The sequence below is a fragment of the Nomascus leucogenys genome, chromosome 11, assembly GCF_006542625.1.
Source record: "Nomascus leucogenys isolate Asia chromosome 11, Asia_NLE_v1, whole genome shotgun sequence".
NCBI classification, from domain to species: Eukaryota; Metazoa; Chordata; class Mammalia; order Primates; family Hylobatidae; genus Nomascus; species Nomascus leucogenys.
Genome location: NC_044391.1, coordinates 17,607,090 through 17,634,285, shown reverse-complemented (window position 1 = coordinate 17,634,285; position 27,196 = coordinate 17,607,090). Strand labels below are relative to the sequence as shown.

Here is a 27,196-nt window from a genome sequence, read left to right as displayed (position 1 = left end):
GGGAGGGCCGACTTGCGACGGAGGCAGCGGGTCCGGGTCGGGGGACCTGAGAGGGAGCCGAGAGGTGATCACCGCAGCGCTGCGCCAGGGACCGCGCGATTCCTCCCCCACGCATCTGGCCCGCGTCCCTGGGCCGCGGCACCGGATCCCGGCGGGGGTGTGGACCCAGGGCCCGCTCTCCCCGGCGCGGCCACGGCCCCCCAGCGTGCGAGCGCCTAGGGGATGCCGAGGTTTGGCGGGCGCGGGACCAATATGGGCAGGGCCGAGGCTGGATTCTCCCTCTCGCTGTGCCTAGACTGTACTCCTGCTGCGGTTCCGGCAGAGAGGGCGGGGAGAGCAGCGGCGGGAGATGCGACGAGCACGCGGGCCCTGGGGTAGATGCAACACATGAGAGGGGATCCAAGTTGCTTGGGTCGGCCACGGCAGCGACCTGAACCCGCCACCCTGCGGGAGGGGTGTGCGGAGCGCTGGGCTGTGCTCCGGCAACTTCACTCCTCCCGCCGCCGCTGGGGAACTTAGTGGGGGGAGACGGAGTGGGCTAGGCGAGGGGTTCTCAATGCGTTCTTCCAAGAAAACTTTTTCTCCCTTGAACATGAAGGAATACGTGCTCACCGTAGAAAATTGGGAAAACATGGGAAATTATTGTGTAAAAAATGGGGGCCGACGCGTGGGAGTAACTCCTGGGGCGAGGGGACTGCGATTTGCTGTGTTAACCGCAGCCGGGAGCGAGCGGCGGGCGGCGCTGCCTTGGGGGCCCGGAGGGGCGGAGAGCCACGCGGCGCCGAGGGCTGAGATTTGAGGAAGTGGGAGCTGCCCGGGCGGGGGCGTCCCGCTGAGAGTCCGCCACGCAGTGTTTGTTTCCTTTCACTTCCTGCGGCAGCTGCTCAAGATGAGGAGGTGCGCGGGGCCGGGGCGGAGCGCTCGCGTTCCCTGCGTGTGAGCCCCCACCCATCCCCGGCGCCAGCGCTTCCCCGACCACTCGGGTTCGGCTATGCGGGAGCCGTGAGGAGGAGGCTTGCAGTCGTGGACCTGAGACCTCGGGAGGTCATGCTGGCTTGCTTTTAAGTGGCTTGGGGAAAGTGAAGAAACCCCAAAATGGAGGACTTTGCTACCAGAACCTACGGCACCAGTGGCCTGGACAACAGACCTCTGTTTGGGGAGACGTCCGCCAAGGTGAGTGCGTATTGTGACTCCAGACTGGGATGGGGGTGTGTCTGCCGCCTGCCCTCCCGCCGAGTCCGGGCTGCGTCCTTCTGCGGCTCCTAAAAGCACTTTTAGGGAGGAAGCTGGTTTTGCAGTCCGGCTTCCCTCTCAAGATGTTTGCCCGGCCAATCGTCGCTTGCTTTGGGTTATGGTTGGCTAAGAGCCTTGAAGGCTGGCGTGGAGAAAAGTTCAGAAAGTTCGGGGTTGTTGGAAGCCCTTCTGGGGAGTGCGGAACCCCCTCCGGAGGGGAGGTTGATTTAGTGGTTGTACAGCTGCACCCTCCAGCAGGAGTACTGACCCTCCAGAGGCTTCAGGTGTGCGCCCAAAGCTTACTAAGAGACCCGAAAGGGGTGCTTCTGATTCCTGTTTACATAGAACTCTTAAGGGTTCATTGCTGAGCAGTGAAGCAGCCAAGCCAGGAAAGGGGAGAGGCTTGAGGTGAGGGGTTCTTGAATGATGGCTTCCATTCCAGGAAGTGATCAAAGGGTCCCTGAACCCAAACAGGCTATCGCACATTATTCTAGGCTTTAAAATGTATAACACCTTTTAAAAAGGATTAATTATGTGATGTCCTGGGCCAACAATTGAGGAGAGATCTTTTTCTATCGTAAGCATTAACTTTCTGAGTAGTTTGGGCAAGATCTGCCTGGTTTATTTTTTCACCTAAAAGTGGCATTGGTTGGCTGGTCCCAGTGCAGTGGTGTTGACAACTAATTGATCACAGCCCGTTACAGATTTCTTTGTTCCTTCTCCAATCTCCCTGCTTCACTTGACTGGCCTAAAAGAAGGAAGAAAAAAAAAAGTGGCATTGGTGATCTTTGATCTCTGATCAAGTGCTTTCAGCTCTGGAAAGGTAATGCACGTGTAGAGTCCAGAGCTTCCGGGATTTCTTAGTTTTGGCAGGAGCCCTCCAGCAGACAGGATAGGGAACTGGTACACCTGGCAGTCTGGGGAATAGCCCTGAATTTGGAAGCTATGAGGCTGCCACAGGACTTTATTTTTTAAACTCCACGTGGATTTTACTTTCTCTTCTCAAAATGTTTTAATATGAAAGCGTTTTAAACTCGATCTCCGGGAAGATGCACCTTGTTCATCTTGTGGCTTTGTGTAATCCCAGCCCACAGTGCTCCTGATTTGAGACGCACACCTCCTCCAGTAGATGTTCCATCTTAGGCAAATGTTATTGAGCATTATGTACTTGGCCCTGAGGGGCCAAGGAACCCTGTCAGGTGGAGAAAAAAATGTAGACAAATGTGATGTGGTTGGATCAGTGCTACGACACGGACATGTTAGGGTACGGACAAGAACTGGTTGCTTTTGTATGGGAAATTTGTCCATCTGTCCCAAGAGCTAAGAGAGTGCCTCCCCAGCGTGCTTCAGCACATAGATTGGGGTTCTGGGTGATCCAGACCTTTGACCTCTTTTAACTCATAGCTCTTGTAATTATAGAGGTAGATGACTTGGTAATGGACTTGTCCATTTATGCAGACACTTAGAAATATTGATGTTTTCTGAACAGCTTGGGCCAAAACGTCCAATGATTTAAGTTTCCCATTGCCCATGATCCATTTGAAACCCATTCAAGAACTTTACTATTCCAAACGTATCTTTTATTGCGTACTTACTTACTACAAGAATATATCGCACTGGGATTATTCAGGAAATCTTAGGGCATTGTAATAATAGCTTCGGCTATTCAGAGAAAAAAGTTAATATATATTAATTCCTGATCTCTCAAAATTTCTCCCTTTAGCTCCCTCTGTGAAGTTGACAGGGTGATTGGACATAGATAAATTCTACAGAATGGAGAAGGGAGAGAGACCCCTGGTCTGAAGTGGGAGAAAACATGTATCTTATAAATGGAGATGCCACATGTGAGAGAGGAGAGGCCTCCATATGTGTTCACAGCAAGTGAAGATTTGAGGGCCTGAGGAGGGTAAGGCTCAGGAATGGAGCCTCAATAGTGAAAGGGTAGGACACATTACAGTGGAGCCATTTCCACAGAGGACAGCAACTGCTAGAGCAGGGTCCTGGGGACACTGAGAAACCCATCACTTGCTCTTGTGTGTGGGTGTCTGCAGCTTGCTGTTTTACATGCCAGGAAACGACACAATAGCCACTTCACAGTGGAAAGTTGCTGTTAGTGAACTATAAGTTCTGAGAACATCGAGAAAGAGTAAGAGCCCAGTTCCTATCCTAGTCTCACAGGTGGTTTCCTGTGCATTTTGTAATCTTACTTCCTTTATGAGAACTGACACAGCCTCTCAACTTTAGGTGCAAACTCTAAGGCAAAAAGAACTGAAGCTCAAAGAGCAGAATCTAGAGTATGTTTGTGTTTCTTGAGTGCCAGGCAACATGGTGGGCATTCAGCTTTACCTTGTTTGATCATCAAATTCCTTTGTCAGATGGGTGCTCTTATTTCTGTTATACAACTAATGAAGTGGAACCCTCAGAGAGAGTTACGTGTTCAGTCATACAAGTAGTTTCCTCTGGTAATGCTTCACCAACTCCCTTTCATGAGTTGAATAGTGAAATCAGTTAATTAGGGAGTTTTTGCTTCTCAAAGCACTCCAGACATCTGCATACCTGTTGCCCTTTCACAGAATATAGGGGTTGAAGTGGTTTGCCCCAAGTCGTGAGGTGAGTGTGAGATAATGAAATCTATTATAGAACAATGACTATTAATATATAACTAAGTTGGCCTTGAGCAGCACCCTCTTGGGGAATCCCTGAAGGAACTTTTTTTTGCCTTTATGTGTGCTGAGTGCCCATAGTGATTTCAGTTACTGAAATCTCAGATTTATTCAATCTTTAGCATGAGAATTGTTCATTCTAATTTATTCCTATTTAGGAATAGCTTTACAGGCATAGTCATGGAGAGAAAGGCAAAGTGAAACAGTTCTCTATTGTTCCGTAAATATCTAAGGGATTTTTTTGTCTTTGAGGCAGGGTCTCACTTTGTCACTCACATCGGAGTGCAGTGGCCTGATTACGGCTCACTGCAGTCTTGACCTCCTGGGCTCAAGCGATTCCCCTACTTCAGCTTCCTGAGTAGCTGGGACTATAGGCGCCTTCTACCAAGCCTGGCTAACTTTTTTTTTTTTTTTTTTTTTTTTTTTTTGAGACGGAGTCTCGCTCTGTTGCCCAGGCTGGAGTGCAGTGGTGTAATCTCGGCTCACTGCAAGCTCCGCCTCCCTGCAAGCTCCGCCTCCCAGGTTCACGCCATTCTCCTGCCTCAGCTTCCCGAGCAGCTGGGACTACAGGCACCTGCCACCACACCTGGCTAATTTTTTTGTATTTTTAGTAGAGACGGGGGTTTCACCGTGTTAGCTAGGATGGTCTCGATCTCCTGACCTCGTGATCTGCCCGCCTCGGCCTCCCAAAGTGCTGGTATTACAGGTGTGAGCCACCACGCCTGGCCCTTTTTAATTTGTTGTAGAGATGGGGCTTCCTATATTGCTCAGGCTGGTCCCAAACTCGTGGCCTCAAGCGATCCTCCCACCTCAGCCTCTCAAAGTTCTGGGATTATAAGCGTGAGCCATCGTGCCTGTCCTAGGGATTATTGACAAAAAAGGAAAGGTGTTCATCTTTTGTAAGAAACATAGACCTCATTCCTTAATACCTATGGAATTTTCATGTTAGGTTGGCTATCTTATGAATCCTAGTTTGAATGCCCAGATGCTTTTTACATCTTTTTTAAACCATTCCCAAGTTTTGTGCTATAGTACTTCTCTTTCAGGTGAAAAATATGGCACAGATACCAAGATGATAAGAAATATCTGAAGTTTCCAAGCCTGTGTTATGGCTTAGCATTTTCTAAAAGAGTGCTGTCCAGTAGAAATATGATGTGAGCAGCCATATATGTAATTTACATTTCTTAGTAGCCATATGAAAAAGTATAAAGAAACAAGTGAAATATTAATTATTTAACCCCTTATTTCCAAAATATTAATACTATAATTTCAACATATAATCAATATTTACAAAAAATTTTTTAACTAGGCATGGTGGCTCAGGCCTGTAATCCCAGCACTTCGGGAGGCTGAGGTGGGAGAATCACTTGAGCTCAGGATTTTGAAACCAGCCTGGGCAACAAAATGAGATCCTGTCACACACACACACACAAAATTAGCTGGGCATGGGGGCACCCACCTGTGGTCCCAGCTGCAGGCTCGCACCACTGAACTCCAGCCTGGGTGACAGAACAAGACTCTATCTCAAACAAAAAAGAAACTGAGATACTTTTACAATTTTTTTGTGTGAAGCCTTTGAAATCCAGTATGTATTTTACATTAACAGCCCATCTGAATTCACGCTAGCCATGTTTCAGGTGCCCAGTAACCACATATGGCTAGTACAGGCTGATGTCCCAAATCCAAAATTCGAAATGCTCCAAAATCCAAAACTTTTTGAGCACTGACTTGATGCTGCAAGTGGGAATTTCCACACAAAAGTACTTAACACAAACTTCATTTCATGCACAAAAATTTTAAAAATATAAAACTTGCCTTCCAGGCTATGTGTGTAAGGTGTATATGAAACAAATTTTGTGCTTAGACTTGTGTCCCACCCCAAGATCTCATTATGTATATGTAAATATTCCAAAGCCCGAAAAAAAATCTGAAATCAGAAACACTTCTGGTCCCAAGCATTTTGGATAAGGGATACCCAACCATTTCAGACAGCTTAGTTTTAAAGCAGCTGAAATGTTATGATGATTCTATAACCAAGTTTGTGAAACATTTTTCTTTATTGTGGGACTTTGGAAGCTTTAATATGCCAATTTTCATTGTGACTCTAGTTGGTGAGGGTGGATGAGTAGCACTTTATAAACTGTTTAGGTGGTGTGGCCTTTTTAGCCCTAGCACAATGCCTTACTCAATTCTTACCTCCAGCTCCCTAGAGCATTCACTAGATAAGTTTCTACAGAATATACTTTGGGAAACATGGTTCAATGAATCGCCTTCCTCTGCTTTTCCCTCCCATCCTGTCCCCTAGGGTAAATTAAAACCTGGAAATGTTCTCCCCTCTTCTGCCCACAACTATCTTTAAAAGTTTGCTTTAGTACAAGCTTTGGTACACAGTTTGGACAGTCTTTCCCACTGTCTTGTGTTAGAAGAGCACTAAATTATTCTCAGGGCTTGTGAGTCAGTCTTGATCTCGACTTGTTAGCTGGTTGTGGTATCATCTGAAGTCAGTTTCAGTCCATCTAGACTGGTGAAACTAGGAGGAGAGGGAGAGAATGGTTTTCTCTGGAGAAAGCAAAGCAGCATCCCATAGCTAGGGCAAATGGGAAAAGGATGAACACTCTCCACTTGGTGCCATGTAGTGCAAACCAGTTTCTAGATCAGCCCACTCTGTGGGTGGTCACTGATCACAAAATAAGTGACTCATCCTCTAAGAAGGGTGGTGACAGTTCTTTCTCCTTTATTCCTTCTTGGATGTGATATATAAAGTCAATGATTTGGGGAGAAGGTACATACACTGAATTCCTCAGTAGATACCATAGTGAGAGGGAGGCCCTCTGTGGAGGGGGCAAGTTTAGTGGGCTCTGAGGCTCAGATCTTTGGTTCCAAAGACAAAAGTATCTTCCTTTATCCCCCTCCCCCCAATAAAAAGGAAAACAAAGATGGTGAAAAGCAAGGGCTTTTTATGATTAGTGTTAGTCAAGCAATTCAAACTTGGAGCATTTGGCCTCTGCAAATACTCATGTAAGATTAGAGTTGCTACTTCATGCCATTTTTGTTGTCGCTTATTTAAGAACAAGGCTCAGTAGGGATGGTAATAAAATAATTTTAAAAAATGCAAAGAAGAGAAAAAGAATAAAGCTATGATTAAGATAGCTGGGTCTGTGCCAGCAGCCCCTTCCTCTGTCTTAGAGCTACCAATGCTGTGCTCTAAGGAGTGCAGGCTTTAGTTTATTTCTTCTAGATAGAGCTTCTAGGTGATCAAGCACAGCCATTTCTCTCAAAGGAGGGTTAGGCACCCAAAGGTGAAACAGTTCTCTTCTCTCCTCTCATTCAGCCTGCCAAAACAACTTTGCCTTTTTGTGTGTGTGCTAGAAAAGTAATTAGGAAAAATAAATGCCATCACTTTTTCTTTAGTACTCTATGTAAGTTTTATCTCTTCCACCCCTAGATCAGTGGACTGTAATCTCTGGGTGTGGGGCCCAGGCACTGGTATTTCTGGAAGGTCCTCAGGGGATGCTGGTGCACAGAAAGGGTTGAGATGCACTGGCCTTACTCTTGCTCTGTGTAAGCCCAGTCCAGGCTAATACCTCTCCATGGACCCCTTTCTTTTAGCTGCCTCTTTGCTCTTCATAAATGCTGTTCTCCTTTCTGCTGTGTCCTCTCTTCTCTAAATATCTGAATTCTGCTCAGTCTGATTCCCTACTTTAGAACCTTCCCTGTAATCCAGTCTCTTCTCACTTTCCTTCTGTGAGCCTGGCTGTCAAAGATGTCCCCTGGCACTTACTCCTTGTGCTGTGAGGGACTCATGTAGGTCTTGCCTCCTAACTATAGAATAAGCTCTTCTTTAATGGTAGGTGCCAGTTTCCTCATTTTTGTAGCCTTTTTAGCCCTAGGGACAATGGCTTACCGAGTTCTTGATTTCATGTATATTAAGTTTTAAGCAAAATGAGAATTTAGCGTTATCAAAAAGTAACCTACATTTTTGGGACATTCTGAGCTCACAGTAGGAGGCAGGGACTGTTTAGAAACCTGGATATGCTAGATATCAAAACAGGAAGTGGTGCTTCAAGCTCTCATGCAATTAAAATCATTTTTCTCTTTCTTTTTCTTTCTGCTAAGCTGTATGTAGCAGAGGCCAGTAGTAAATACAATATTGTATTAAAAAAAAAACTTAAACTGAGGTCTGGTCTCTCAGAAGCTGATGGTCTACTGAGTTTTCTCTGGATGTGATTTTTGCTGGTCTTTGGTAATATCCTTTGCTTACTGAATTGAGTCACTTTTTTCTTATAATTGGCTCATAGGCTATGTATGGCCATAGTGACCATATTTTCTGAGTTGCTGAAGGGGACATATGGGTGGATAAACCTCGGTGTCCCTGTGAGAATGGTAGAATGCATTTGAAATTGGGGCTGCCATAGAAATTGGGGCCAGGGTGTGAGGCCAGTCAGCTCTCTCTCAGCTCTGAGGAGCCTGATCTCTCATTGGTAAGATTCACCCTTAGACATGCTATAAATAGTGCAAATACCATATTAGCTGCCATTTACTGACCCTCTACTGAATGTCAGATACTCTCTTGTAGGGGCTTTCTATATATTCTCTTCTAATCCTTATTACGACTTCACATGGTAGACATTGTACAAATATGAAAACTAAGGCTTAAAAGTTGTAACTTTTAAAAAACAGGTCCACATGTAGCAGTGGAGGTCATGTGTTTGAGAGAGAATCGAGTGTAAAAGTTGTAAAGGATGGGTGTGCCTGAATTCTCATAAATGCTTTCTCTTGCACCTCCCGTGCTCTTGGCACTGTTCAAAGTCTGGTGTTGCTTTGGGAAGTCTCAGAGCAGTAGTACCTATGGGTCATAATTCACTGCATCCTAGAGTTAGCCAGTGAGACAAAATGTCTCCACCTGTGTGGCTGCTATACCTCTGGTTGTCTCTAGTGACAGTGCAAGGGGAAGCTCCTGTATAGTCAGAGCCATGCTGCTCTGAGGGACCCATATTAAATCCCTGGACACAGGGCCTGAGGTTTCTTTATTCAGCTGGGCTCAAAATAAACCTTCTTCCACATTTTGCATCCTCTCGTTATGCTTTTTTCTGGCCCCTTAGGCTTCTGACTAGGCCACTTACACAGCTTTCATGGTGAGAAGCTGTCTGCTGTGATTTGGAAGAAGAGAAGCAAAGTCATTTCTGAGAATCAAACTTTTATTTATGGTATTGGGACCCTTAAGTTTGCTTGAGAAATGCAGAACTTTGGAGGCAAAATTGTAGGATGTGGCTCAAGGGTGTGAATCACTCAGTCCAGGTAAACAATGGTAGGAAGTAGCACCCTTTGGGCATTTAATACATGCTGAATGTGTTGCCTTGCTCTTTCCCCATCCCAAGAGAAGATAATCACTGTCTTCAGTGACCTGAGGAACGCGTGGGTAGGGAGGGTAAGTGATGAGTATAAAATGGGATTCAGCCTTTTATAAAAGGAAGAACAAAGTGCCAGGAGGTACTGTTCCTAGACCAAACTGAGGGTCGGGCTGCTATTTCTCATGGCCCAGTAATGAGATGCAGTTGAGGAGCTGAATGTTAATAGCTAAGACAATGGGGAAAATGTCCCCAGGGAATTTCAGAGATCTTCACAGCAGCCCCCACACTACAGGCCCAGAGGCCTGTCAGGGAAAAATGGTTTTGTGGGTCAGGTCCTGGGCCCCAGTGCCCTGTGTCACAGCTGCTCCAGCTCCAGCTGTGGCTAAAAGGGGGGCCAAGATATAGCTTGAGCTGTTGCTTAAGAGGGTCCAAGCCCCAAACCTTGGTGGCTTCCACGTGGTGTTGGGTCTGTGGGTGCACAGAAGGCAAGAGTTTGGGAGCCTCCGCCTAGATTTCAGAGGATGTATGGAAATGCTGGGATGTCCAGAAGTCTGCTGCAAGGGGGAGCCATTATGGATTGCATATGCCTGGAAAAGCCACACACACTCAGCGCCAGCCTGTGAAAGCAGCTGTGGGGGCTGTACCCTGCAGAACCACAGGGGTGGAGTTGCTCAAGGCCTTAGGAGCCCACTCCTTGCATTAGTGTGGCCTAGATGTGAGACATGGAGCCAAAGGAGGTTATTTTGGAGCTTTAAGACTTAATGACTGCCCTGCTGGGTTTTAGACTTGCGTGGGGCCTGTAGCCCCTTCATTTTGGCTGATTTTCTCCCTTTTAGAATGGGTCTGTTTACTCAATGCCTGTAATCCCCATTGTATCTTGGAAGTAACTAACTTGTTTTTGATTTTACAGGCTCATAGGTGGAAGGGACTTGCCTTGTCTCAGATGAGACTTTGGACTTGGACTTTTGAGTTAATGCTGGAATGAGTTAAGACTTTGGGGGGACTGTTGGGAAGGCATGATTGGTTTTGAAATGTGAGAAGGACATGAGGTTTTGGAGGGCCCAGGGGCTGAATGATATGGTTTAGCTGTGTCCTTACCCAAATCTCATGTCAAATTGTAACCTCCACATGTTGAGGGGCAGGGAGGGACGTGATCGGGTCATGGGGGCAGTTTCTAATGGTTTAGCACCATCCTCCAGTGCTGTCTCATGAACGAGTTCTCATGACATCAGATGGTTTAAATGCATGTGGCAGTTCCCTGCTCCTGCGCGCTCCCCCCCCCGCCCTCCCCATCTGTCCCCCTTCCCCTGTCTCTCTCTCTGTCCCTTCCTCCCCCTCCTCTGTCTCTCTCTGTCCCCCCTCCCCCTCCTCTCTCTCTCTGTCCCCCCTCCCTTTCCTATCTCTCGCTCTCTCTGTCCCCCCTCCCCCTCCTCTCTGTCCCCCCTCCTCTGTTTCACTGTCCTCTCTGTCTCTGTCTCTCTCACCGTCTCTCACTCTCTCACTGTCTCTAGCTCTCTCACTGTCTCGCTCTCTGTCTCGCTCTCTCACTGTCTCTCGCTCTCTCACTGTCTCTCGCTCTCTCACTGTCTCTCGCTCTCTCACTGTCTCTCGCTCTCCCGCTCTCCCGCTCTCCCGCCCTCTCTCGCTGTCTCTCGCTTTCGCTCTCACTCTGTCACTCACTCACTCTCGCTGTCTCTCGCTGTCTCTCGCTGTCTCTCGCTGTCTCTCGCTGTCTCTCTCTCTGTCTCTCTCTCTGTCTCTCTCTCTGTCTCTCTCGCTGTCTCTCGCTGTCTCTCTCGCTGTCTCTCTCGCTGTCTCTCTCGCTGTCTCGCTGTCTCTCGCTGTCTCTCTCGCTGTCTCGCTGTCTCTCGCTGTCTCGCTGTCTCTCTCAGTGTCTCACTGTCTCTCAGTGTCTCACTGTCTCTCAGTGTCTCACTGTCTCTCTCTGTGTCTCACTGTCTCTCTCTGTGTCTCACTGTCTCTCTCTGTGTCTCACTGTCTCTCTGTCTCACTGTCTCTCTCACTGTCTCTGTCTCTCTCACTCTTTCACTCTCACTCTTACTGTCTCACTCTTTCACTATGTCTCTCTCTCTCTCCCACCTCTCTTCCCCTCTTCTTTCCCCCTCTCAACCTCTTCTCCCCAGTTTCTCTCATTCCCACACTTTCCCACCCCCTCATGCAGCCATGTAATATGTGGCTTGCTTCCCCTTCACATTCCACCATGATTGTAAGTTTCCTGAGGTCTCCCCAGCCATGTGGAACTGTTATTCAGTTAAACCCTTTTCTTTATAAATTACCCAGTCTCAGGTAGTTCTTTCTAGTAGTGTGAGAATGGATGTAAAGGCTTCAAGGGTAGGACTGGGAACCTGAGGAGAGCTGGAGCTTCAAACCACTTCCCGGAGAGAAGCAGGGGCAGTCCACCCAAAATAAGAGGCCATGGAAATACAGTGAAGGCCCAGGTGAGGATAGAAAACATGAATTTGTAGTAAGCCCAGTTAGTGTGTTATTTCAACTAATATTATCTGTCCTGCTAGCCATCGTGGTTGGCAGAGGGATATGGCCAGGGCCATCACCTAGCCATACGGTGGCACCTTTGTACAATCAGAAGGGTATTTACACCCTGGGTAGTGGGAGCCCTCATAAACATGTGGCTTGGCTTTGTCTGAATTAGAAAAATGTGCTGTTGCCTCTGGGTGGATGCAGGCTGATGCCAGGGTGCAAAACTTGGAAAGTGCAACATTGGGCTGAACTTCAGCTATATAGCCATATATGGTGGCCCAAAATTCAACAGTGAACAAGGAAGGCATGGTCCTTACCTTCCCAGACCTTCTAAGGTAGAGGAAGAGACAGAGGAGTAAACTGACGTATGTAGTTAGGACAGCTTAAAGACTTCAGAGCAAGGCCTATTGCTGGTATCTAGACGTGGTTGGAGGTTTGGGGGTGACCTGGAGCTGGGTTTTCAAAGAAAGTTTCAGAACTGTACCCTGCAAAGCACAGGGGCAGAGCCGCCCCAAACCATGGGAACCTACCTCTTGCATCAACATGATCTGGATATGAGACATTGGAGCTTTAAAAATTGACTGCCCTAGGCCGGGCGTGGTGGCTCACGCTTGTAATCCCAGCACTTTGGGAGGCCGAGGCGGGCGGATCACGAGGTCAGGAGATCGAGACCACGGTGAAACCCTGTCTCTACTAAAAATACAAAAAATTAGCCGGGTGTGGTGGCGGGTGCCTGTAGTCCCAGCTATTTGGAGAGGCTGAGGCAGGAGAATGGCGTGAACCCAGGAGGCGGAGCTTGCAGTGAGCCGAGATTGCGCTACTGCACTCCAGCCTGGGCGACAGAGCGAGACTCTTGTCTCAAAAATAATAATAATAATAATAATAATAATAAAAATAAAAAATTGACTGCCCTGCTGGTTTTTGGATTTGCATGGGGCCTGTAGCCCCTTTGTTTTGGCCAGTTTTTCTGATTTTGTAATGTGTGTATTTACCCAATGCCCATACTCTCATTGTATCTAGGAAGTAACTAACTTGCTTTTGATTTTACAGACTTATAGGTGGACTTGTCTCAGATGAGACTTCAGACTGTGGACTTTTGAGTTAATGCTGAAATGAGTTAAGACTTTAGGGACTGTTGCAAAGACACGATTGGTTTTGAAATGTGAGGACATGAGATTTGGGAGGGGCCAGGGAGAAATTATATGGTTTGGCTGTTATCTCTACCCAAATCTCCTCCTGAATTGTAGCTCCCATAATTCCTATGTGTTGTGAGAGGGACCCGGTAGGAGATGATTGAATCATGGGGGTGGTTTCCCCCATACTGTTCTTGTGGTAGTGAATAAGTCTCACGAGCCCCGGCTGAGTACACAGGGGCATGAGCTCTATTAGGATGCAGTTTGCTCATGTGGAACAGCTTCCAGGGGTAGGATGTCTGACAGAGGAGGACACTTGCAGGTGTGAGGTCTAACCTGGAAATAGGATTGAGCACCTGGTAAGGGATGTGGGTCTATAAGACTCCCTGTGATGCTGTCTGAGGAGAAAGACTTTTGTGGAATCACAAAGAAAGTTTAGAAGTGACACCAAAAATGGAGTTCTCAATCTTCCTCCACCCTCTACCCTGCCTTCTCCCTCAAGAATGTAGTAGGGAATGTCTTCATGGCATTGTCCATCCAGGCTTTTGCTTTTCTGCAAGGACTTTTCTCTGTTTTGCCTTGCCCCTCTCTGGGAGTGTTGGGGAGCATTGCTGAAGGATTAATTTGTCAGCTGGAGTTCAGAGTTGTGATGCCTTATAAATCAGTGCTTGGTCCTGCCCTAGCAGAAAGTAACTGGGCTTCTACTCAGGAAAACCTGGACCTCAGAGATCCCCACTGTTCACCATTGATATTTCTTTGGGAACAACAGAGCCTAGCCTGGGAGGTATCTGTTAGGGTGTTGCACCTTTGTGGCTGGCAGACCGTGACCTCTTGGTCTGCAGGAACAGGCCACAGCTTCCGTGGTGCTGTTGCAGGCCTGCCCTGCAGCAGTGAGGCACATTATGTTCCTATCGATAGGCCAGGCCCCAGATAAGTGGTAAGATGAGATGAATGGTCTCTACTGGTGAGAAACATTCTAAAGAAAATACTGTTGGCCATTTCTGCTTTGAGTCTTTCGTTTAACGAACATTCATTGAGTACTTACAGCGTGCCACACTGTCAAGAAGGAAAACAAGTGTAGTAGTTCCCACTAATCCACAGCTTCACTTTTCTAGGCTTCAGTTACCTGTGGTCAGCTGTGGTCCAAAAATATTAAATGGAAAACTTTAGAAATAATTTGTAAGTTTTAAACTGTACACTGTTCTATGTAATACGATTAACTCTCATTCTGTCCTGCTCCTGCTGGGGACGTGAATCATCCCTTTGTCCAGTAAATGCTACCTGCCCGTTAGTCATACTTAGTAGCCATCTCTGTTATGACTGAAAAAACAGTATGTATAGGGTTTGGTACTATTTGTGGTTTCAGGCATCCACTGGTGGTCTTGGAGTGTATTCCCCGCCAGTAAGGGGGACTTCTTGTAGACTGTCTTTCCCACTGTTAACTGCCAGTGTGGGACACAAGCAATACATTTTGATGCAGTTAAGTGTAAAGACTGAGCAAAGTGATGTGGGTGCTCTGAGGGGAGGTGCTCAGGGTGGTGTCCAGAAAGGATTTACAGTGAAGTTGATAGTGTTGAGTTCTGAAGGATGATGATATGGTTTGGCTGTGTCCTCACCCAAATGTCATCTTGAATTTTAGCTCCCATAATTCCCATGTGTTGTGGGAGGGACCCGGTGGGAGATAATTGAATCATATGGGCAGTTTCTCCCCTACTGTTTTTCTGGTAGTGAATAAGTCTCATGAGATCTGATGATTTTATAAGGGGAAGCCCCTTTCGCTTGGCTGTCATTTTCTGTCTTGCCTGCCACCATGTAAGACGTACCTTTTGCCTTCTGCCACTTGAAACTGAGTCCATTAAACCTCTTTTTCTTTATAAATTACCCAGTCTCAGGTATGTCTTTATCAGCAGTGTGAAAACGGACTAATACATAAATTGGTACCAGGAATGGGGTGCTGCTGTGAAGATACCCGAGTATGTGGAAGCGCCTTTGGAACTGGGTAACAGGCAGGTTGGAATAGTTTGGAGGGCTCAGAAGAAGATAGGAAAAGTTTGGAACTTCCTAAAGACTTGGAAGGGCTCACAAGACAGAAGATGTGGGAAAGCTTCCTTCTTAGAGACTTGTTGAATGGTTTTGACCAAATGTTGATAGTGATATGGACAATAAGGTTCACGCTGAGGTGGTCTCAGATGGAGATGAAGAACTTGTTGGGAACTGGAGTAAAAGTGACTCTTGTTATGTTTTAGCAAAGAGACTGGTGGCACTTTGCCCCAGCCCTAGAGATTTGTGGAACTTTGAACTTGGGGGAGATGAGTTAGGGTATCTGGCAGAAGAAATTTTTAAGCAGCAAAGCATTCAAGAGGTGACTTAGGTGCTGTTAAAAGCATTAAGCTTTAAAAGGGAAACAGAGCATAAAAGTTTGGAAAATTTGCAGCCTGACAATGCAGTAGAAAAAAAAATTCCTGAGGAGAAAATTTGCAGCCTGACAATGCAATAGAAAAAAAAAATTCCTGAGGAGAAATCTAAGTCAGCTGTGGAAATTTGCATAAGTAATGAGAAGCCAAATGTTAATCCCCAAGACAATGGGGAAAATGTCTCCAGGGCATGTCAGAGACCTTTGAGGCAGCCCCTCCCATCACAGGCCTAGAGGCCTAAGAGGAAAAAATGGTTTTGTGGGCTGGGCCCAGGCCCCCCCCTGCTGTATGCAGCTTAGGGACTTGGTGCTATGTGTCCCAGCAGCTCTAGCCATGGCTAAAAGGGGCCAAAGTACAGCTCAGGCCATGACTTCAGAACTGCACGTGGCAACTTCTATGTGGTGTTGGGTCTGCGGGTGCGCAGAAGTCAAGAATTGAGGTTTGGGAACCTTTGCCTAGATTTCAGAGGACATACGGAAACACCTGGATGTCCAGGCAGAGGTTGCTGCAGGGCCAGGGCCCTCATGGAGAACCTCTGCTAGGGCAGCATGGAAGGGAAATGTGGGGTTGAAGCTCCCATACAGAGTCCCCATGGGGCATTGCCTAGTGGAGCTGTGAGAAGGCCACCATCCTCCAGATGTCAGAATGGTAGATTCACCGAAACTTGCTCCATGTGCCTGGAAAAGCAGCAGACACTCAAGGCCAGCCTGTAAAAGCAGCTGGGAGGGAGGCTGTACCCTGCAAAGCCACAGGGGCGGAGCCACCCAAGACCAGGGGAACCTACCTCTTGTATCAGCATGACCTAGATGTGAGACATTGGAGCTTTAAAAATTGACTGTCCTGCTGGTTTTTTGATTTGCATGGGGCTTGTAGCCCCTTTGTTTTGGCCAGTTTTTCTGATTTGGAATGTGTGTATTTACCCAATGCCTGTACCCCCATTGTATCTAGGAAGTAACTAACTTGCTTTTGATTTTACAGACTCATAGGTGGACTTGTCTCAGATGAGACTTTGGACTGTGGACTTTTGAGTTAATGCTGAAATGAGTTAAGACTTTGGGGGACTGTTGCAAAGGCATGATTGGTTTTGAAATGTGAGGACATGAGATTTGGGAGGGGCCAGGGATGAAATTATATGGTTTGGCTGTGTTTCCACCCAAATCTCCTCCTGAATTGTAGCTCCCATAATTCCCATGTGTTGTGGGAGGGGCCCGGTGGGAGATGATTGAATCATGGGGGTGGTTTCCCCCATGCTGTTCTCGTGGTAGTGAATAAGTCTCGTGAGATCTGATGATTTTATAAGGGGTTTCCCCTTTTGCTTGGCTCTCATTTTCTCTCTTGCCTGCCATCATGTAAGATGTGCCTATCACTGTACGCCATGATTGTGAGGCTACCTCAGCTATGTGGAACTGTGAGTCCATTAAATCTCTTTTTCTTTACAAACTACCCGGTTTTGGATATGTCTTTATCAGCAGTGTGGAAACTAATACAGATGAGTAGTCAAAATTGGGAGTAGCATTTTAACCATGCCAGAGCTTGCTTTTTTGGGAAATGAGTTGACATTATGCCTTTGGGATTTTTTTATGGACCAATATAAGAAATGATTGTGTATGAATTATCTATATTTTCTGTGTCCCTAGATTTGTCCTGACTCATGGGACAAATTCTTTTTGGAGCCAGGACAATTTCGACTCTAATTATCCAGTATGCTTACTTTTATTATTAGTTAGAACTTAAAATTCTGTTGTACTTCCCACTTGGCTGTCAGACATCTTCATACAAACATTTGTGTTTAAATGAAAATGTTTTTTAAGACAAGTTTTTTTTTTTTTTTTTTTTTTTTTTTTTTTTTTTTTTTTAAGATTCTCATTCTATCCAGGCTGGAGTGCAGTGGCGTGATCCTTGCTCACTGCACCCTTGACCTCCTGGGCTCAAGTGATCCTCCCACCTCAGCCTCCCAAGTAGCTGGGACTACAGGCACGTGTCATCAAACCCAGATAATTTTTATATTCTTTTGTAGATAAAAGGCCTCAGTATTTTTCCCAGGTTGGTCTTGAATCCCTGAACTCAAATGATCCTCCCACCTTGGCCTCCCAACGTGCTGAGATTACAGGTGTGAGCCACCATGCCTGGCCTTTGTAAATTCTTTAGCTTCCCCCTCCAACCCCATTCCCCAAAGCCTTTTAGAAATTTTGTCTTGGTCTTTTTATTGTTGGTTAGTTAGGTTAGGGTTTTATTATAGTAGCACATGCCCTTGAAATTCATTTTGGAAGTAGGCAAAACATTGCCATGGAAATGGAAGGCTGAATACAATGTCACTTGTAAGCATTCCAAACTGTTTAGAACCAGGATATTTCCAGGGAGCTGAGGAGCTGAGGGCAGAGCTAGCTTTTGGTTATTTGGGATGTTATTGCCAGTTTCCTCCCAGGGCCATTGTTACCACCTGATCATTTGAGTTTGTCTGTCTAGCAGATGCTGGCTAATGACTGACCAGGCAAGTATAGGGGTTCTCTGCCTTTTAATCAGTAGGGGATTAGTCCTTCTCTGGCCCAAGTGCAGTCTGGTGATTCAGAACCATAAAGTGTAAGAACTGAAAGGGACCAGGTATCATTTAGCCCAGTCTTCTCATTTGATAGAGTCAAATGGGTTAAGGAATCCTTTTGAGGTTACAAAGCTAGCTAGTGGCAGAATGAGATGAGAACCTTGGTTTCTAGACTGTGTTAAGGTCCGTATTTATTAGTTTAAGGACTGTTAGACCTTTTGAACTGCTCATTACACTTGTCTTGCGAACAGCATTGGATAGATTTTTTTGCCATTACCTAGCTGTGTGACCTTTGGCAAGTCAGTCTTCTGGAACCTAGTTACCCATTGGTAAATGGAGATAACATATTCCTTACTTGCTTTCCACCATTCCAGATACAAACCAGTTGCATATACCTCCATCTTTTTCTCCTTCCTCATTCTAAAGGAAGACAAAGACATGAATCCGTCAGGCCCAGGCTTTTCACTGTGCATTGCATTCCAGCTCCTTTCCTCTCAGCTCTCATGAAATCAACAATCTCCATTTGTCCCACTGCTTTTTTGTAACAGCAATGCTTTTGTTCTCCCATGGGTCTTTGTGGAATTCCTTTCGTGAACCATCTTTTCCTTTCCTTTTCATCTGCTAGCCTTCCTCAGGGTTTTGACTTCTCTGGTCTCTCTTTGACTGCCCAAAGATAGCTCACTTTCTGTCTTCTTAGTGCCCCTCCTGAACTCTGGATAGTGTAAACTTCTGGAAGGTAGAGATGTTTTTATTCACTTTTGTATTTGCATCTGAATTATAGTAGATAATGTTTAAATGCATAAATATATGACTTAAAAGATGATATAGGTGAAATCTCAACTATATATATACACATGTATGTATGCACACAATATCTGTCTTTTATGTTCATGTATATATGAATTCAGACTATCTCTAAACCTGTTGCAGAATATTTTGTCTCTGGGAAGGAAATCCTAAATCTGTATCCTGTCCTCTCAGCAGGCAAGGATCCAGGCTAATTTCCATCCTTTGTCCTGTCAAGCTTCCCTGTGGAGTGAAAATAAGCCACAGTACAAGGTTTAAAATTCTGGTAGGAGAGACAAGTTATGGTATGTAGAACTAGAGTGAAAATAAAACTGGGGAGGAGACAGAGCTAGTTTCTGTGAGAAATAATTGAGTTAATAGAGACTAGCTGTAGAAGTAGAAATAATCTGAGTTTCAATTTATTCCATAAACAGCAAAGTTTAAATGTAATACTTTTCTCCATGTACTCTAGCTCCAATTTGGAGCATGTATTTCCCGAACTGTCCTTTGAAGTGTTAATTAACTAGCTATTTAATTATTCTTATTATCCTCTTTGGAGATTGGGAGCTAGAAGAGCTGCTAAAACCCTGAAAAATAATCTCTAGGCCCAGGGAAGGAGCTCTACCCTGTGATTTGAACTTAATATTTAAAAATGGCTTTAGACTAAACTTTAGAGCACAGCCTCTCCATTTTAAATGTGCACATAAATTACCAGATGCTGTTAAAATGCAGATTCTGATTCATTTGGTCTCAAGTGAGGCCTAAGATTCTGCATTTCTTGCAGGTCTCTCAGGTGAGGCCGATGTGCTGGTTCATAGACTACACTTTGAGTAGCAAGTTTAAAACAGAGAGCATTAGAAGTAGGAGGGCTTCTGAAGTTAACTCTGCATACCTAAATGCATGGTTATGTTGATAGCAGAAGGCCTTGGCTTGGAGAAAGAAAATATTCTGAGAAACACTTCTGCCATGTCCTAAATAGTTCATCCCATCTTGGAAATCTCAGAGGGGACCAATACATTATACATTATAACAATAACTGATCTTCATGAAAATCAGTTGGAATTCTGTTCCGTGACTATCTAAAAGGTAGGCAGGAAAGTATTCATTAAAGTTTAGATATATTTTCATCAGGATGATTAAAATCAGTTATATGGAGAAATTCAACAATGTGGAACAAAGTCACCTATGAGGAAATCTTCATTCTTGAAAGATAAGCACATAGTGTAGTACTTTGCTAATAGGCTTTTTGAGGTGTCATCTGCCACTTGCCATCTTTGTCTAGACCAGCATTAGCACTCTAGGTTGTTCTTTGGGTGACAAGCATAAATGGGGAAAGGAGGCCTGGCACTGAATCTTGTCTTTATCACTTAATGGTATTGAGATCTTGGGAGAGTTCTCAGTTTCCCTGAACCTGTTTTGCTACTTGTGAAACAGTCATATTACCATTTCATCCCAGAATTTTTAAGAAGGGGATTGGTGAATGTGCTTGGCATAGTTAATATCCTCTTACCATTATTTTTCTCCTACTTTGATCCTGGTAGGCAACTTGCTGTGTGTCATTTGGCAATTAGTGATATCTTGGCTTGACTTCTATTGGTGGGAGCTGTTGTGAGGTATGCAGTGCTTCGTTTTGGAAATCCCTGGCGCTCAGCAGCAGATATTCTTGCTTCTCAGAAACAGTGGGGCTCCCATGGATTTTGTCTCTCTACACATTTTATGTTAAATACATACTTATTTGTCCCATATGGGAAGAAGTTAAAGTGAGCGGTGACTTGTCCCTGGGTCCCTTTCCTAACAAGTGGTCCTCAGTTCAGGCTCCTGTGTGCTGCGTAGGCTTCTCTAGCTGAGGTCGTGGTAAGATCTCTTCTGAGTCCTCTGGAGTTACAGTGTGGCTGAAGTCCAGTTTCTTTTGTTCTGTAACCTTTCAGTTGCAGTGGCCTTGGTCTGGAGAGTTGTGATTTGTCCTTGGTTAGATCACACACATCCAATACTTGGCTTTCTTACTCTTTCCCTCCCAATTTTGCCTGACTCTTAACTTCTGGGTTATCTTTAAAAGCCAACTACTTGGAAATGAGAATTCAGTTGCTGCTCTGTGATTGTTCCTGTGCCCTTCCCATCTCTGAGGTTTTGTTTATTGACGGCATGTTCCATATCCTGCCGTTCTCTGCTCAGACCATTATCAAAACAACATTTAAGACGATTCATTAAAGACTCAGCTTTGACTTCTCAGAAATAAGACTGCATGTCACTATCATACTTTACCTTTTTAGTAGTACCTGAAACTACTTCTAACCAGTGACCTGGATTTAGGAATCTCTGGTTTCAAAATTGCTTTTAACTTGCTATATGAGTCTTAGAAAATAATTTAACCACACTGGGCCTAAATTTACTTTAACCTCTAAAATTAGGATTGGATCAGTTTTTCAAACATTCTTTGTTGGTTGGGGTGGGATGGGAATGACAAGAAAGCTCAGTAGGTAGGTTCTTCATTCAACCAAGATTTTGTTTATATACTAAAGCCTTTCACTATTAAATAACTTGGAAAAACTACTGGACTGGATGGTCTTTTAAGATTGCAAGTGCCAAGCCTTGGCACTCTAGGACCCATCCCTTTTAACAGTAGCATCTATTTTTAGACTAGACAAGGATACCTAAGCTGTATTACAAATATAGTTCCAGACACATCATAGTACTCTACATCTAGTCTGGTTCCTGATACTTTTAACCAATGCTCTGGCCTGGCCATTCCCGTGGTGCCTGTCCTTCTCCTTTGGCTCATGCTATCCTCAGCAGCACATGCATTATTTGTAAGCCTCCCTTCCCCATTTGATACTACCCAATCAAGACTCTAATATAAATGTTCTGTCCCTTCAAGAAACCTTCCCCAGCTGGCCATTTTCCCAAAGTACATTTTCCAGTCTTATGTCTCAGTACACTTTGCTTTGTCTGGTAGTTTTATGTGTAAAGCTCAGAGAAGGACTGGATCTTGGGTTTCTTTATTATAAACCATCCAAATGCCTTGCATTGTATTATACTGAAGGTAACATGGATCCAAGTCATATGGCTTAAAAATTCATTTCTCTTTCAGGATCGAATCATCAATTTAGTTGTTGGCAGCTTAACATCCTTATTGATTCTAGTAAGTATCCTCATTTTGTGCCTCACCCAGGCTCTTAGCCAAAGTTTTGAAAACTTTTATCAATTATGGTTAACTTTCCAAAAAAAAAAAGTTAAATAAGTGCTTTTTAATTTTATTACCACAAATTGCAGTTGCTAATTGGAGTAGCTAATTTAATTCTGCCCCACCCCCAGGTTGAATACCTGAAATGGTGCAAGTCAGACAACTTGGTTTTAAGATAATTGAGTTTACCATGTTTTGCCTAGTAAATTTGTAAAAATGTCAGTGGCTAGTAGCCACTTCCTTCTGTCATCTACCATAATTCCCCATTTCTATTAATTTTGTTCCTAAAGAACATATCCATTACCCTTTGGTCAAGTTTTAAAAGATTTGGTCACAGTGTAGTTTTACTGTATACATCCTGCATACAGTATACATCTGGGAGCTATCACAAAATTTTTAAAAGCTGTATTTTCCATAGTTTGACATTTTTCTGGCACATTAAAGAGAATTTTTTTCCATGGCTTTCTTAATGAAAAGATTGCATATAATGCTGCATCTGTTAGAAATAGAACTACACAATATTAGAAGTCTTTCAGTGTGTTTCATAATGTTATAGCAAAATCAGCTTTGATTGTATTCATTTTGCTGGAAATATTTAAAATAACAAAATGGCTAGAACTTTTTCCAGCAGAATCATTAATCCTGGGAGTGAGGTTTAGTTAATGAAGTTATTTTGGGATCAGCTAGTATTACTGATGTTTTCTCTCCTTTTATAAGTAAGGGAAAGGTTGGAAAAGGAGGAAGTACTAAAATAACTCGAACATATTTATAATTACTGTATTAACGTTCTAGAAAGCAAACTTGGTGGCAGATGTAATTTTATAACATGAAGCATTTTGTAGTACTGTTGCCTAGTCTCCACTTGGTAATTACCAAGTCTTGGAATTACTATTAAGGCCTTACATAATTTCTCTTCATACAGGTAACGCTGATAAGTGCTTTTGTTTTCCCTCAACTACCTCCAAAACCGTTGAATATATTCTTTGCTGTCTGCATCTCTTTGAGTAGTATTACTGCCTGCATACTTGTAAGTACTGTTGAGAATTTAAACAGTGTTCTTGAGGGTTTAAGTTGCAATGCACAGGACAAAAATTTTCAGCCTTGGGTCTATACAAAAGGGTATCTCTTAATTATATCCTCATCCTCCCCCTAAAAGTACGTTAGAATTCTCAGTAAAATCTGAGTCTTCTCCTTTTCTCCTAAATCCCAAAGTTGTAACCCCAAAGAGAAATTCCACTCCCTTGATAGCTAAAAAAAAAAAAAGAATTAGTGGGAAGACGTAGGTGGCCAAAGATTTTAATTCACTTAATTCATCTTCACTCAAGGACTATATAAGGGCCAACAGACTTTGGGAAATGCCAGTTACTGCTAAGGGAAGAGATAGAGCACTCTGGATTTAATTCTAATTATTACAAAATTAGTTTAGTTTAATCTACATGTTTGTCTCCCACAGTGGAGGTATTAACACCAAAACCTCCTCGGAAATCTAAAGCTGCAGTTGTTGTAAAAATGTTTGATTTACTGCAAATGTTTCTTTTATGGTAAAGAAACAAAGATGGTGGTGGCTTCTCAGTGTTCAATCATTCATTAGTTGGCTACATTGTTTCATGTTCCTTTAGAGGCAGAATCAAAAGAAAAAACAATTAATGGTAATTTGCTTATCTGAGTTAAAATTAAACCAGGAGACATCTCCAAGTGTTCTAATTCACTGATCCTGCTATATACTCCCATGACCCGAAAAAGAACTAGCCCATCCCACTTTGGGAGCTTTCCTGTTCCCCTAGCTTGAAGCCTAAAGTGACTAACAATGAATTAGTTTAATCCAAATATATTATGGAAGCCCTGTTTTGCAGTCTGAACCAATTGTATGAATCATACGAGTCTAAATGTTGTCTTCCTTTCCTGTTAAGTAGTATGCCCAGATACATGTTCTTGGATAGCTTGCCAGATGACTGGTGGAGTATACAGGTGTGAATATAGAGGAAAGTAAACTGAGAAAGTAGGAATAAGTATGATCTTGGATGTGGAAACTCAGAGTAAGAATTAAATTCTGGCTGCACTGGTCTCAGGAATGTAGAGACCTCAGAATATATGGAGAATGTCTGTCTCATTTGGGGGAATAAACAAATACTAATGAAATTTGAAATTGGTAGAGAAAATGTTATACTTTAAATTTTAATTGTTTATAAACTTTAATTCTTCTTCTTTTAGATCTACTGGTATCGACAAGGAGACTTAGAACCGAAATTTAGAAAGCTAATTTACTATATCATATTTTCTATCATCATGTTGTGTATATGTGCAAACTTGTACTTCCACGATGTGGGAAGGTGAGGCTGCCAAGAAGTACTTACCAGGACTCTTCAAAATGATACGTTAGGACAGTGAGTAATTTTTGGATAAGATATGCTGAAGAATCTCCTGCAGAAGTCTGATACATGATTTTCATGTTAATTGTAAATGTTAATTCCCTCTTGCAAGGGAGACATATCCTAGATCACTTTGCTTTTTCTTTAAGGAGCCTTTGCTTTTTCTTTAAGGAGCTGATGTTGCACCTAAACATTCCAACCCTTAAAGCTAAAACAGCACAAAAAAATTTCACTTTTGAAATGAAATTTTTATAACTGTATGGCAAAAGGCTATGTAAAAACAAATCTTGCATTTTAAGACAAATATTCTTTTATTTCTGTTAAACTGAATATACAATTGTTCCCTAGGCAACCAACTTTTGCTTATAACTACAATTTAATTTCACGTTGACAAAACAGACAGTGAAAAGACAACTTTGTGAAGATCTAATTACAATAATAAATAAAATAATTTATACAAGGTTTTTTTTTTTTTTTCTTGACTTTTCTGTAGGGGTCATATTCATTAAAAAGCCCAAAAGGTTACCTTGCCTTAACCCTTCTGTAGTATAGGAATGATTCTTAGATTTGTTTCCTTTTGTTATAGAAGCAAATACTGTTTTTTTAAAATTGCCTGAGATGAGAGGTTATATGTACCCCACCAGCTAACATACTAAGTGGATGACAAACTATTCTCTCGGTAATTTATATAGCAAAACATCTAATAAATGGTCATGGTATCAAGGATAGGTAACATTACTTCCTTCCTCATTTAGTTTTACTTCAAAGTGCTAACTTTGTAAACTAATGACAGTGGTTTCTGAGGGGGTGAAAACTGCTTAGATTCTGGTGGGTTTTGTTACTATGCTTATCCATATTCCCTTTAAAAGTAACAAAAAACCTGTAGTGAATTTTAACTTTTAATGCTTTCCTTTTTACCCTGCCTAAATCAGCTCCCACTGCCAGCAATGGGTTAACCAAATGTAACCACCACAAGACCACCTCCTAGGTCTCTGTACTTGTATGCTGGTCAAGTCTCAAACTTAGTCTTCTTGAAGATCAGAAGATCACTGGTAAGCTCTAGACCATGTTGAAATGACTCATCTGAACTACAACCAGGCTTACTTGAGAGAAGACAGTGCCATGTCTGATCTTTAGAGAAACTGTACTTTAAACCACAGCAGTTAAGCTTTCGTGATTCTAAACTTTTCTTAGTGGCTGTAAACTTTTCTTAGTGGCTGAAGTGAATGAAATTCCTTATTCCCATGTAACATTAAACATAGGGATTTATGCTTAAAACTCCCAGCCTCCAGTCAACTACATACTCTCATAAAACTCAACCTCAGATGATGTTTAAAGGAGGTAAAAAGTCATAGCAGCAACAATGTGTGTGGCTTAAGCACTGTGGCTATTTAAATTGGTAAATTAAGCCTCTTGGGGGTTGCTCCTATTTCTTTGACGATGTTGTAATTAACAGTGTGGCTTCTTTGCTTGAACTGCCTATTTCTAAGAATTATTCTAATGACAGTTTACCAAATCTTCTACATCCTTTGAATCTTCTGAAACAGGACTGTCCAAGGATGATCCAATGATATTTGATTCTTCCTGATGATGTTGGAGTATGGGATCTGTAATGAGTTTCAAGTTAGTCTTAAATGTATATATTCTCTAATCCATGTCAAGAATTTAAGGTATTCTGCAACAGTGTAGAAGTTAACAGGACTAGTAGCTTATTGGATCAAGAAAGACTGAAACAAGTGAATTAAATGTCTGATTTTTTCCATCTAAAATTTATCAGGCACCTAGTAAGTATTATATTACAGTACCTGTTAGTGTTGTCAAAGGCAAGACAGATTCAGTATCTATAACATCAGATGCCTGGATAAAGCCATGTGGTGAAGGAACGATAAGTATTGTTTCATCATCAATTGTTTGATCAACTTGTTCTTCTATAGTGGGAGACTCTAAACCCTAAATAACATTTAAAAAAAAAAAAGAGATTGACTCATATTCCTTACTAGTTTTCCTTAAAATCCCACGTATAGGCATGTATAGGTTAGACTTAAATATAACCCATTTAAAAATCAGAATATAAAATAAAAAGTTAAGATCTCACAGGGACAAAAGATGACCTCACAATCTAACATACCTTTAACAAAAGATGAACTCATAAGGACTAGGTCAGTTATAGGTCAGCTGAATATAACAGAAGAAACAATGCTGTTACAGTGTAGGATGATGTTCCCAGGCTGAACCACGAAGATTACTAACTACTCTCAGGAAAATGCTTCTATGGGTTCTAACAAACATTTTTCAATGTATTGTAGGTAAAGAGGGAAAAGTTTTAGTGAGGAACTGTGAAGATAGAACATGGTTTTCTTATTCTTCCTGACTGCCACAGGATCACTGCCTGTCCATTTCTGCCAGCAACAACACTGCTTGTGAGGTGTGAGGTAGGGGTTTGAGCTTAATTTCATGAGTCTAAAGAAAAAAGTTTCCCCAACTGCAGGTTTGAGGCTCAAGGCAATAACCCATTCAGTTGTTCTTAAAGTACAACTTACCTCGGTAACGTAAGCACGGGCTAAATCAGAGGGCGATTCCTCTTGTTTAAGGTCGGTGTCAGAGATTTCTTCTTCTGTTCTGACCATAACACTATTCATCAGTTCTGTGCTATTTTGGTCACTGAATTTGGATACATGAGCATCATTAAATGATGGCTCCACAGTCATCTTAGGGTGATGAATTTCATCTGGGAAAGTGTCTGCTTCTAGGGCATCTGGAGGCTCAGGAAAATCAGATGACTGAATATCACTATCTACTGTCAGTTCTGCTTGGGATATGGAAGAAGTGATGTCCTCTGTGGCAACAGTCTGAATGATGACTCTTGGTGTGTGACACTGCACTGTAACATTATCACTTGTGTTCAACAAATGTTCTGGCTATAAAACATTAAAGAACCTGTTGTAAATCAAATGACATTTATGGGGGTACCTCCCTATCTCCCCCCACATCTCTTACCTCTGGAACCGTAAATACTTTTATCACTATT

The 27,196-nt window shown here is 43.3% G+C and overlaps 2 protein-coding genes across 7 annotated transcripts in view; one reads left to right on the top strand and one right to left on the bottom strand.

Annotated features, from left to right (window-relative positions):
• On the top strand, window positions 1-24,630 carry TMEM243 (transmembrane protein 243). 2 transcript variants are annotated; one of them, XM_003252331.4, is made up of 5 exons: window positions 1-230; window positions 881-1,173; window positions 21,707-21,757; window positions 22,722-22,826; window positions 24,011-24,630. In XM_003252331.4, the coding sequence occupies exons 2-5, from the start codon at window positions 1,096-1,098 to the stop codon at window positions 24,131-24,133; spliced, it is 357 nt and encodes a 118-aa protein (XP_003252379.1). In that variant the 5' UTR covers window positions 1-230; window positions 881-1,095; the 3' UTR covers window positions 24,134-24,630. The 2 variants fall into 2 exon arrangements, with proteins under 2 accessions (XP_003252379.1, XP_012365897.1); XM_012510443.2 differs by having other exon boundaries at window positions 10-230; window positions 22,722-24,098.
• DMTF1 (cyclin D binding myb like transcription factor 1) overlaps window positions 24,461-27,196 on the bottom strand; it is a 44,388-nt gene continuing 41,652 nt past the window's right edge. For 4 of the 5 annotated variants that reach the window (XM_030822026.1, XM_030822027.1, XM_030822030.1 and 1 more), the window contains one exon: window positions 24,461-27,086. In XM_030822026.1, the coding sequence (XP_030677886.1) occupies window positions 26,424-27,086 (663 nt within the window). In that variant the 3' untranslated portion in view covers window positions 24,461-26,423. The remainder of the gene's footprint in view (window positions 27,087-27,196) is intronic. The other variant, XM_030822029.1, reaches the window with a different exon arrangement.

What these genes read in the sequence shown, in the direction of transcription:
- TMEM243 (XM_012510443.2), top strand. Translation starts at nt 1,096, where the DNA reads ATGGAGGACTTTGCTACCAGAACCTACGGCACCAGTGGCCTGGACAAC. An exon ending in TTGGGGAGACGTCCGCCAAG is followed by an intron (nt 1,174 to 21,706) that starts GTGAGTGCGTAT and finishes TTTCTCTTTCAG; the next exon opens with GATCGAATCATCAATTTAGT. An exon ending in TAACATCCTTATTGATTCTA is followed by an intron (nt 21,758 to 22,721) that starts GTAAGTATCCTC and finishes CTCTTCATACAG; the next exon opens with GTAACGCTGATAAGTGCTTT.